A 12,524-nucleotide genomic window follows, 5' to 3' on the forward strand; every position below is an offset into this window, starting at 1 on the left:
CCATATACAGCACCGTTCATGCATCGTGCACTCCCTTGTCGTTGGAAAGGATCGTGAAAGATCCTTTCCAACGACAAAAATTGGCAGTGTGTACGCAGCTTTACTCTTCTCCCTCCACCTGGCTCTTATCAGCAATCAGCCTCTCCTTTGTCAGTTCAGAGCTGCTGATAAGAGCCAGGCGAAAGGGGCACGGCAGCGGGTGGCCCGTCCACCAAAAACGGGCTGGTGAGAATGTAGTGCATTACAAATGCAAAGAGCATGTGCACCTGTGCCTTTTGTTTTCACTATGAAGCACTGTATATGTAAGTATATGGATATATGTAATTTGTAATGGACCTTAACACACAATTACAATGTAGTAGCTTGCAGTAAGAGGTTTGTTGAACCCTCAGGACCTTTTCAAATATATATGCTAGCTGTATTTAAACGTACATTTATTTATTTTCTTGCAGAAAATCCTTAACTGGTCTAATAGCCATCCCGTATCTCACTGGTGTTTGGGTTTAATAGTCTCTCTTCTTTTCTGCAACTATGCAAGTAATATTTGTAATATATAAAATTAAATATGGCACTCAAATATGGCACACAAATTCAGCTTTATTGCCAGCAGCTGAATATGGATACATGTTGTCCAACTTTATATATGGGCTGAATATGTCATACTTGAAGCAAAATCATTGTAGAACAGACTGAGACAATATAGAGAACATTTTTTAACTCATGCTGCCATTGTCAAACAATCCAAAAAGGAAATGTATGCTGTTTTAGTCTCTTTATTTCAATTTTCATCGCTTCAGAAGAACATTTTATTGAGCAGCTCTTCACATGTTTCTTGCAGAGAAACTGTTGTCTGTTTTAGTTGACATGGAATATACAATGAAATTTGCATTACACTGTAATATGGCATTGACATAGTTAACAGAAAAAAGGTGCTGCGGTGAACTGCTGTGTGCACAAAGATTTAGATTTTCTTCTAATTTACTTCTGTAATGTGAATAGCCTATACTGTAACTAGATCTGAAGGGTATGACATTAAATACATGTAAATAATGTAACTTTACAATCATCAATTTCATTATAATTATTATTATTTTTATTAATATTAATCTGATTGCATTATGTTTAAATGTTTTCTTATACAAGTATGGAATGGAATTTAAAAAACATACGTTTGATTGAATTTATTTCTCTTTTGTTTGCTGACAAGGTTTCCAAATGAAATCCAATCAGGCCTTCTAGAAGTTATATCCCCATCACCCAACTTCTACCCAGATTTTTCACGCCTGCGAGAATCTTTTGGAGATCCCAGAGAGCGAGTCAGGTAACGTACAAATAAAACATACAGGTTAACTACAGGCAGATGGCTAGGTTCGTGATTGACACATTAAGCACATTTTTAAACAGGTGACATCACAGCAAAGATATCCACATTGGTTCGGACTCATACTATTAATTTAATTACTATTACTTACTTATTTTTTATTATAGGTTTTAATATGCAGTGCTTCACAGTGCAGTGAGTCTGTAGGTATGTTGCTAACTATCCCTTAGAGGTTCTCACAGTCTAATTTCTCTGCCATAGTTATAATGTAATGGACCTAACATTATCTAAGGTCAATTTGGGGGAAAAGCCAACAAACATATCAATATTTAAAAAAATACACTTAAGCAATTTGCCAAAAAACTCTTGTCTTTTTCCTGATTCTTTATACTTTGATCCTTTATGGGGTTGGCAGCTGTATCAGTAAGACCATAGGTGGGGGTCACTATTTATACATATCAATAATTATGTGTGGTATTTGGAGCTCTCCAAGGAGTCATTTACAAACATGTAGAGAATCTTTACAGCCACATGTTCCATCTAGTTCTATGTTCCATGCTCTCTATTAAAAATAAAAATCCCATAATCCGGAGATTCATTATATGTTGACATTTTATATTTTGCAATATATTCTAAGCTTGGGTAGTCTCGGTAATTTCTCCTGTGAATTTCTGTGGATGTGTAGCTAGGTTTTCTGCACCATACTGGCTGATTACTTATTCTCATCAAAAGATATCAGCAGTTCCGGAGGTTTGTGTGCTTCCCCAATTCTCTGTTTACACTTTTAGGAATGTCCTAATGTCTGTCTAATTAGTCAAGTGCTCAAAACATGGTATGATACAAGGGTATACCTAAAAATAAGTGACCCCCTGATGATGATTGGGGATTGTATCAATAAAACACATTTCCCATACCACTTCTTAGTGCCCAAATCCACCTAAATCTTTCATTTGAGAAAGAGTTCTTATTCTGTCAGATATTAGTAACCCGGGTAACAATTAAGGGGAATTTCTCCTTGTGGGTACACAGACAATCCTGACTTTTCCTACCTTACTCAACTTTTCAACTTGTGTGCCTTTTGGGATGGTTTCACTTTGTCTCCTATTTTCTCAGTCACCAAACAAATGGCAAGCAAGTAAAAATTCCTCCAAATGGGGGTACATTTACTCAATGGGCCTGATTTATTGAAGCTGTTGTGTCCAAGGCTGGAGAGAATACTTCCATCAGTGAACATGGGTGATCCAGCACACCTGGAATCAATCTGGTCTAGAATTAAAACATTTGCTAACAAATAGCTAATGACTTTTAAGAAATCCATTCCAGGTTTTCTGAAACCCCCAGCTTCACTGATAAAAGTGTATGCTCTCCAGCCTTGGTGAGCTTAATAAATCAGGGCCAGTATTGGAATATCTCCCATGCTCACAACCATTTGAGTAGAGGCTGTAGCATCCATTGCATTTGTAAGGTCTTTTTGGATACAACCAGGATTAGGGTAAATTGTGCACCTGGGACCCTTTTCTCAAGCAGCTCTTATAATTGATTCCTTTACAGCAAAAATGTATTTGGCAAATCATATCTCTGGAACAAATAGAATCTGACAACCTGGGACCAAGCGCTCCATGAATTCGGTCACTTTCAAGAGTAGTGTTTGGCGGGGTTCCCTAAAGTTGATTAAAAAGAGCTTTTAAATTTTCATTGTCCACGCCTTCAGGCAGACTATGGATTCTAATATATTGCTGAGGTTTCTATTTTCATAATAATTTATGGTCAAGGTCATATTAGCCTGCTAAAGATTGCATAGGTCTCAGACTACCTCCAAATGTAGTAAGAAGTGTAAGGCAGCAGGCAGTTCATCTGATACTAATTGCTCAGGAACTGTAGGCTTCTAAACTGCCAGCTCTGCTTAGGGGAGCCATGTTGCTGGATATGCCACGAAGCGATCAACAACACGGTAAGATATCCTGGGATGACTGGTTCAGACAATCGACTTTGTAGTGACATCCTTATATGTCTGTGTTCTGCCATGTACCAAAGATTTCAGAACCAGGAGTTTCAAGAACTCTGATAAAATAGCTTCTTATGTCACCATCTCCTAGTTATTTCCCTTAAAAAAAAAAACACATGCGACACAAATCTATGCTTTGCAAATAATATGTTAAAACAAAAGTAGGTCAAAACAAAAAAAAATGGTCTGGAACTAATGTTGTTTGGTAAAATGAGAACAGAAAGCTTAGGTTTTTCAGTATGAAACAAAGACACAATGGGCCTGATTTATCAAAGCTATCCAAGGCTGGAGAAGATTGATTATCAAGGGTGAGCCTGGGTAATCCAGCAATTCTGAAATGGATCTGGTCCAGGATTGAAAACATTTGCCAAATAGCAAACCAAAAAATATATTCTAGGTTTGCTGGATCACCCAGGTTTACCCATGATAGTGTACCATCTTTGCAAGCGTTTGTGGACTGCTTTAAGCCACAGCAATCAGTAAAATGTCCTTCCTCATCTCGGAAGTGAACAGAATCATCCTTTCACTGTGCATGTGACAAAATAAAATGTCTGAAAACATAGGAACAAAAGACATTAGGGGTGTTGCCATTACAATTGTCCAACCAAAGATTAATATTTACAAATTTTTTTGAACTGTGTTCTATTTTTTGGTAGTGACACAACTTCCCTTCAGGTTAATCTAGAATATGCCCTGAAACAGCCTCACTCCACAATATATATTTCAAAAATCAATTCCAAGTCTTTTTTTGTAAATGACAGTTCACACAGCTCAGATAGAAAAATGAGAAATTATAATGGATCTTTTGGCTCCAGCTTAGTAACAAGGAGCATATTAAATAACCTCGACATCTAGATTTGTCTGCAGGTTTTCAAAGGCATGCAGAAGTTACAAACACAAGTCTTTTGTGTCACTTGGAGCCTATAAATGACTTTGTTCTTCAGTGTTTATCTCTCTATCAAAGACTGTTGTGTGTCTGCCTCTGCTGCTCCTAATGTAGGTTACTGATAGATAGAAAGTTAGTTTTATTAACATTGCCAAGAATCCACCTATGTGTTTCCTTTCAGCTGTCATTGTTCTAGTTTAGGCTTAAATCTCTCTGTGATATTTGCCAAGTACAGGCAGCCATACAAAACCTAAAGAGGTCTCCCCTCCATCCTCACTTACTCCTCATTTATTCCCCCAGTCATTTTGAGCTTGTGTTAATTACTTTTTATGCTATTCCTATGTTCAAGTTCACATTTTCACTTTGTACTTATTACTTGCTTTTTAATGTGAATAATTTGATGTTGTTTATAGTTGTCATTGCCTTTCTTGTGAATATGCATTAGGCCTTCTTTCCTTCCTTGTTTCCCCTTGTTTTGTTAATTGTTAAAATGTCAATAAAAATTGTTAACCTAAAATATAAGGTGACCTTTCCGGCAAAATTGAACTTTTGTTTTTTAGAAAGCTCCCTGTTACAAATATTTATTTGTGTTTTTCACTCATTGTTCCTTTTCTGTTTTTTCCCTTGGTGGGTTTGATGGGTAGGCAATTCCACAGCCTACATCCTACATCACATATTCCAGGAGGCAGCATGTTGTCCAAGTTTTTTGTGTATCATTAGGGGGACAGCTGCAGAAAATCATTTTTGATAAATGAACAGTGTATGTGTAAAGAAACAGTGTATATATTTTTTTCACATTGGTCCTTTTGAATAAATTATCTTTTCCCCAACCTTTCTTTCTCTAACCATTGTATTGTCATATAAATAAATAAAAATTGTTAGAAAAACAAAAAATGAACAGGTGTATGTTAGCAGGCTGTCAGTAATGAACACCTTAAAGTAAAGGATAAGCAGTTCTCTGGGGACATTTACAACATATTGTTGTATGCAGGTGTTGCATATCAAATACAGATTTTACATTAAAACAAAGCACAGCTCAAACAAATGAATTTAGACACAAATGGACAACAGAAAGGCTCATCAAAATCAATGTTCAACCTAGAATTTTTTTTTAACTGGGTGGAAAGAAATAGTGAGGGGGTTGCAACTCCTGTATTGTGACCCAACCCTTCAGTAAGCACCAAAAAACATCCGGGTGGTTACTGAAAAGTGCCGGGTAGTGCGCCCAGCTAAAAGGGGCCAGGGAGAACACTGGAAACATAATACTAATCAGGTCAAGCTTGGATTGTAGAAGACAAGCTGCACACTGGTGAGCTCATCACTGTTCTCTGTATTTTGTAAACATATTTAAACTATTGACTAACAGAACTGTGCTAACTAGTAAAACCCTGAATTTGCTGAAATGTCTTACCCTCTATTACCCAGTGCTGTGCAGGTTATTGCAGGGTTCACGATAAAGCAGATTCTAGCTCTACGTAAGAAAAATGTTTAATATATTTTTAATGAAAACAAAATTTAGGTGTATATGTATATATATCCCTGGAATTTCAGTGATTTATCAGAATAAATGTTGAGAAGGATATATAGTTGTTTTTCTGATAATCTCTGTCTACCTATATATGTATTGTGAGGGATCACCGTTAACTGGTAGGATGGCAACTTCACACAGCAACTTCACTCTATAGCTCCTGCCCGTATTTATTAAGCAAAAAAAGAAATAGTCTTTCCTCACAAGGGTTATTATCAATGATAGTAAAAGTTCATAAAGAAAATGTTCAGCCTCCTGGCTAGCATACACAAATGTTTTCTTTTTGCAGCAGCAGACAGACTGACCTGCAGCCAGTCTACCCACCAGCCACCTGCTGCCTAGCACAAGGTGTGCTAAATAGGCTTCTGGGAACATGTGGGATCTGGAATATGGAACCTGACCCACCCTGTTCTTAAAGGTTTCCAGGAAAACCAAAACAGAAATTCTAGAGAGGCATGGTCTGTGTAGAGCCTGAAGTTTCTGCCTAACAGGTGGTATTTAGGGCTCTCTAGTATCCTTTTGATAGCACCTACAAGCAACCTTCAAGTTCCCGGGAGACCCTAGATTGCTGACCTCTTTGTCACAGTGTTACAATATCTCTATCTATCTATCTATCTATCTATCTATCTATCTATCTATCTATCTGTCATGTTGTGTTTGTGATATTTATCTCATATACATTTTTAAATAAAATTTAAACAGAATTTTGCAAATGAGTGCAGCTGTATTTGCCTATGTCCTTTCATATTCAGGTTCATCTGTCAAATTTTCAGTTCTGCACAATGGCTGTGCTTTTCTGTTGCTTCTTATAATTAATGTATATGGGTCAGCTGAAAAGAATTGCACTCCCTGTTTGGCTAGTAATGTTTATCAGCAATTATTAGAAAAAAACAGTTACAAATATTTCATTTTTTGTATCTAATCTATAAATTAATATTTTTAATTTGGTGACAAATCTATGGAAAGAAATATGGAAGCCACATAAAATGACTTAAATGCTTAAATGATATTTTTGTAATAGCTGAATGTAACCAACTGTAACAAAATGTTTAACTTCCTATAAATTGGCTAATAAGGCAAAATGAGTTGCACATTTTTGATAGACAGTACAACTGATTTCCGGAAAGTAAAAAGGGGTCATCTCCATCAAACTGGAACAACGGTTCCTAAATTATTAACCATTTGTTAATGTATATATCTATTTATGGATCTATTTATTTAGCCCAGCATTTTACAACATTAGCACCAGTCCCAGACTAAATGGCATCATGCTGATTGAATATACTTTAAATAGAAAGAGTGGTCCCTTAAACCTGCATACCTTCCATCATGCCTTTGGGCTATTAGAATTTTCCTTGACACATTTCATGACAATGGGATTTTGAAAGCTACTTGGACGAGTAGTGGAATTTCTTACCTGTACAGAAGAAATACAGTTGAATGTAGTTAAAAACTTCTTACTGGTTACAACTTAAACATGACCTAGATAGATGGGAACCTTCACAAACATAAATGCTTAAACAATAGCTCAACATATGAGCTAATTTAAAATACTCAATTTTTTGTTTTAATGTTTGTGGGGGTGAGTATTCTATACATTCATAAAAATACAGTATATTTACTTTTATTGGTGAGATTATTCCAGGCCCTTACCAATAGCCAAAGTTGCTGATCTTTACTGTATATTGCCAATCACTCTATAAAGCTCATATATAATATAAAATCTCCTTCACTTGTGCAGGGAAGGGCTTTCAATGGAAACTATTAGACTGAACACAACTGCAGGGTTAAACATTCTGGTTGATGGAAAACCTGCTGGGTAACCTCAATAAACTAAATGAGTACTTACTGTTTTTTGAGCTGCATTCCCTGAGTATAGCAAAACTACAGAAGTAACTTACAATCTGTGATGCTCTCTGAATAATTTGATGTAAATAATCATTTAATGTCGTTTCAGGCACTAAATATAGAAGATATAATAGTGCACAATACACCTAAATAACCATCGAGTAATTAACTTTACCCTTGCATTCTTCCAAACATGCCATTGGAATATTAATGTAAATCAATGTTTGTTTTGCAGGTGGAGAACAAAACAGAATCTAGATTATTGCTTCCTAATGATGTATGCCCAATCAAAGGGTACATACTATGTGCAGGTAGGTGTACTTACTTTTTAAATAAAGACTGAAATGCTATCATACATATTGCAAAATAGATACTAGGATGAATGTGATAAGCCTATTGAAGGATATAATGTTTAAAACAAAACAGTTTGTTGGATAAGTAATTTATTATATATAGTTCAACCAAAGTCCTGCATAAACATTAAATAGAATGTCCCCAATGTGGATGGAGGTAAATATTTTTATTTTAAAGTATTTTCTATATAGAGTGTATATTAGAGCAAACATGCCATATATTTCCATATATATACTGTGTATATGTAATGCGCCTTGGCACACAAACCACAGCCAACTCCAAAGGTCCTTTTATAGAGTTTTATTATAGCCATAAAACAAGACAAGGGTTATTTACAGATGACAAGTCTGATAAGCATAGTACAGAAGGGTAAGGCAAAGGCAGGTCAGGAACAATCCGAAGTCAGGGCAGGCAGCAGACAAGAGAGATCACAAACAATCCCAGGTCAGGACAGGCAGAGTTCAGGCAAGAATCAGGTATCAGACCAGGTTGCTATGATAATGACAAATTTGAAAAACATTAACCATCACAAAGAACGCACCCAAGCACACTGTGTAGACAGAGGCTTATAGCGGGCAATGGTGTTCAGGACAGGTTCTCCCTAAATGGCCAGGGTGACCAATGACCTTGCACCACCTGGCGCCATTTGATTGGAGGGTAACTGAATCCTCTGCGGCTGATTGGCCGCAGGGAATTCAAACTAACTATGTCCCGCCCCGCGGCGAGGCAGTCGAGTGCCACGCCCTCGGGGGGTACAAGAGGCACAAGTGGTAGCGTGCGCACCTTTTCCCACAGCACCCCTGGGACGTGCCTTACTTTGCACATCCAAAGGAGTGCTGAGAACAGGACTTTCTGTAATCACGTCCATAGAGATGCAAGGGATGCCGCCTGGCCGAACAGTAGTTTGGCCAGGACAGATCCTTCCGCCTGCAGAGAGAGACACGCTGCGAGCAGGGCAGCAGCCTCGGCCATACTGCCTGCTGCAGCGGCGTCTATATATATATATATATATATATATATATATATATATATATATATATTTATTTATATAGTGCCAACATATTCATAGACATGTCACAAACTGTCTCTTGGAGAGGTTCACAATCTGATGTCCCTATCAAAGTTTAATTGTGTAAAACGCTAATAAACCTACCAGTATTTTTGCCTATTGTTGGAGGAAATCAGCGCAAACACGCAGAAAACATACAAACTCTGTGCAGGTGGCATCCTGGCTAAGATTCCGACATGACACCTTTGTGCTGCAAAGCCAGAGTAGATTCATATTATAGACCTTTCAAAGACCTGCAAGGGAAGAAGATACAGTCCCTTTTTAGGATTACATAAGACAGGTTTAAATTTTCCACATGGTCTACAGATATATTTTGTGCTTGTTGAACCAATTTAACAAAACTGTTTCATTGGCATAATAAACTGACTCAAACCAAATTACCTTTACCAAACTCAAAATAATAATAAACAACATAATAACTTTCTTCACAAAGACTTTGTTTTCAGCTTGAGGTATTTAGATTTCTGTACCTGCAACAAGAGCAGCGGGTCTCTAACAAGGAAAAAATCAATAACAATTAATGTAATGAATCTGTAAAGCTACAGTTGGAGAGATTGCTTGTTTGGATATATTACGCAGACCAGAGAAGAAAATACGTCAACTGCTAAGGTTTACTTCCCCCTTAAATATATGAGAAATGAAATATTACATATTTAGAATAGTTTATATTTACCTCTTTAAGGTTTCTCAGGGAAAACAAGCCAATGATTAGATTGGCACACACAAGCAACAAATACATCAAAGAAAATAAAATTGTAATAACCATTAGGCACAAGTCTAGAGATACATGAGTCACAGATCTCTATCCTTGGCATGAGCAAACAGACCGACCTGTTGGTTGATCCATTTACTAAATCATTTCCCTGATTAGAACAAGTAAGTGCTTCAAATACTTGAGCTGCAGTGCTAAATATCAACCAGCAGATGATGAAGACACAAGGCTGACCCTTAAGCTGCGTACACACTTGCAATTTTTGTCGTTGGAAAGGATCTTTCACGATCCTTTCCAACGACAAGGGACTACCCGATGCATGAACGGTGCTGTACATACAGACTGTACACACGGCAGATTTTCGCCCGATATTTGGCCGATGCCGATTATCGGGCGATAAAAATCTGCCGTGTGTACGTAGCTTAACTAAACAATCTGTTTCTTTTGTGGTTTTTGGAAGAATCTCCCTTCTGCACTTTTTTAGGTTCATTGGCATCCTGATGTAATGTAGGGGGTAGAATATGACAACTTTGGGGGTAGAATAAGTACAACTTTGCCTGCTACTTCTATGGGCCTCAGATTATATTGGTATCTTCCCTTCTGTTGGGTGGGAGAAGCCTTGCCCACACCTTTTGTATTGCAGGCTGAAATTAAGGGCATATCCATGTTTTGACCATGTTATAGAACCTATACTGTTCTAATTGGTTAAATTTGCCACTTCCATATTGACATTTACTAGAGAACAGAAATTTACTGTATTTTTGTGTTATTTTGCTATTGAATCCACATAATTCTCCAAAGCTTTTAAATTGCGCTTTCAACCAGGTATGTAGGGGTCATGAAATAAATAGCTTGCCTTAATAAAGAAATATTTCTGCAGCTGTGTAATGAAGGGTTTGGGCACAAAGCAGAGCTTCTGTTACTCATGAAAGTTGTGTTTCCTTTTATGTTTCTATTTCTACAGCTGGAGGATGATATTGTGGCTAAACCCAACTATCTGAGCACAATGAAAAACTTTGCCCTTCAGCAGCCCTCTGAGGAGTGGATGATTCTAGAATTCTCACAGCTTGGCTTCATTGGTAATGGTTATGAAAATACCCTTTTTTCTTCTTTAATATATTTTTTTCAATGGCATTTCTTGTTAATTCCCATCCAGTTAAATGTTTAAAGGCTAAATGTAGAGTAAGCTTAGGTCTTCACATGCAATGCCATATTTTCCACTGTAACTGAAAAAATTGCACATCCATTTTCTCAGCATATTATAGCCCTCTACTTTTTGTGAATGTTTTATAACTTTATGTACTGGTCCAGCTCCTTCAGCCCTTATAATGTGGGGAGAAATGTTTGGATAGTTATCTCATTACCATCATATTGTTTTTATGTGCTCTTATTAGCTAGGAGATTTATTTGTGTTGCTGTAGGCCATGTTATAGTCAAGCTATAACTAAAGACAACATATTTTTTTAGGTCTCTGTATACTACATCAGAACCATTTTCAACTTTTCCCATTTTTTTAAAATGTTTTTTTTGCGACTTATTTCTTTAAAACTACTGTGATTTTTGTTTCAAGCACATGGATTCCGTGTCAGGATATCATAGTGCTTACCATTACCTGGGATTTTCTTGTGATTCTTTATCTCGCTGTGCCAATGTTTGAAATATATAGAGATTGCTGTTTGATTACATCTTACCCTGGTCTGGGACATTTTCGTGATGCACCTTTGTTATCTTTGCTACCATCACTTCTCTATCCCCTTCACTTTTCTGTACTTTTTTTTTTTCTCTTCATTATTTCCCCACTTTTGTCTTGACAATTTAGAATTGTCATAACAGTTTACTACAGTCTTAGGGTTGTGATGCTTATAGTTCACAAAACCTTTTTCCCATCTTTTTTTTTACTGAGTTGGTATCACTGTAGCTACATCACTTTAAAAATGGTTCTTTAGAAAGTTTCTAATATCCTTCTTTTATTTTTTGCCACATCCCAAAACAAATAAATATGTTAAAATTTCCATCAAACAACTCGGGACTTTTAAGGCAAATGTGTTCATACAATTTAGCTTATAGTCTTTTATCAATAAAAACAATTAAAACATCAATCCCAATCTTTTTTCTTGCTTGTTGCATTTTGTGGAACCAGTCCACTTCTTCAAAATTGATTGGGAGGTACAATTACATACAAAACATTTCATCATTGGTAACTTCTCAACACCTGGTAATAAACAATTTTCATACTTACATGCTCAAATACACTTACATTTAGATATTTGTAATCTGCCCCATGTTTCTGTAATACCATCAAAAAAATGGCACAAAGCCCAAAGTAAGTGGGTAGCAATTGCATATATCTTTCGGAACATCATAAAAAAAAATTGTTCCTTTTAGATTACAGATTAAGACATTATTTGTATCATTATTATATTTTAACAAAAATGAAGTCAAAATAGAGAAGCTATGTGTAAAAAAAAACTAATTACACCCCATGATAAACTTTCTCTTTGAGTTTTGTCAGTCTGTTACATGTTACATGTTGTGGAGGAATTTCAGCCAAACTCTTCTTTACAACATTGCTTCAGTTTATTAACCCCCCTAGCGTTCTAATTCTGTCAGTTTTTTGATGCAAAAAGTGATCCTATTTTTTTTTTGCATAGAAATATTTGTTTATATTGTGGGCCTGTAATTCTTAGGATTAACTCCCGGGTATAATAATTATATTTATTTATTATATTTTATTCATAAATTATAATACATAATTATAAATCATTATTATAAAAAATAATGAAATAATAGACCACAACAGT

General features: G+C 36.3%; 1 protein-coding gene across 2 annotated transcripts in view; it reads left to right on the forward strand.

Annotated features, from left to right (window-relative positions):
* MGAT4B (alpha-1,3-mannosyl-glycoprotein 4-beta-N-acetylglucosaminyltransferase B) overlaps positions 1-12,524 on the forward strand; it is a 258,169-nt gene that overhangs the window by 161,871 nt on the left and 83,774 nt on the right. For both annotated transcript variants that reach the window (XM_072400585.1, XM_072400586.1), the window contains exons 6-8: positions 1,208-1,321; positions 7,824-7,899; positions 10,688-10,802. In XM_072400585.1, coding sequence (XP_072256686.1) covers positions 1,208-1,321; positions 7,824-7,899; positions 10,688-10,802 — 305 coding nt within the window. The remainder of the gene's footprint in view (positions 1-1,207; positions 1,322-7,823; positions 7,900-10,687; positions 10,803-12,524) is intronic.

The sequence above is a fragment of the Pyxicephalus adspersus genome, chromosome 2 (assembly GCF_032062135.1).
Source record: "Pyxicephalus adspersus chromosome 2, UCB_Pads_2.0, whole genome shotgun sequence".
Classification (NCBI taxonomy): Eukaryota; Metazoa; Chordata; class Amphibia; order Anura; family Pyxicephalidae; genus Pyxicephalus; species Pyxicephalus adspersus.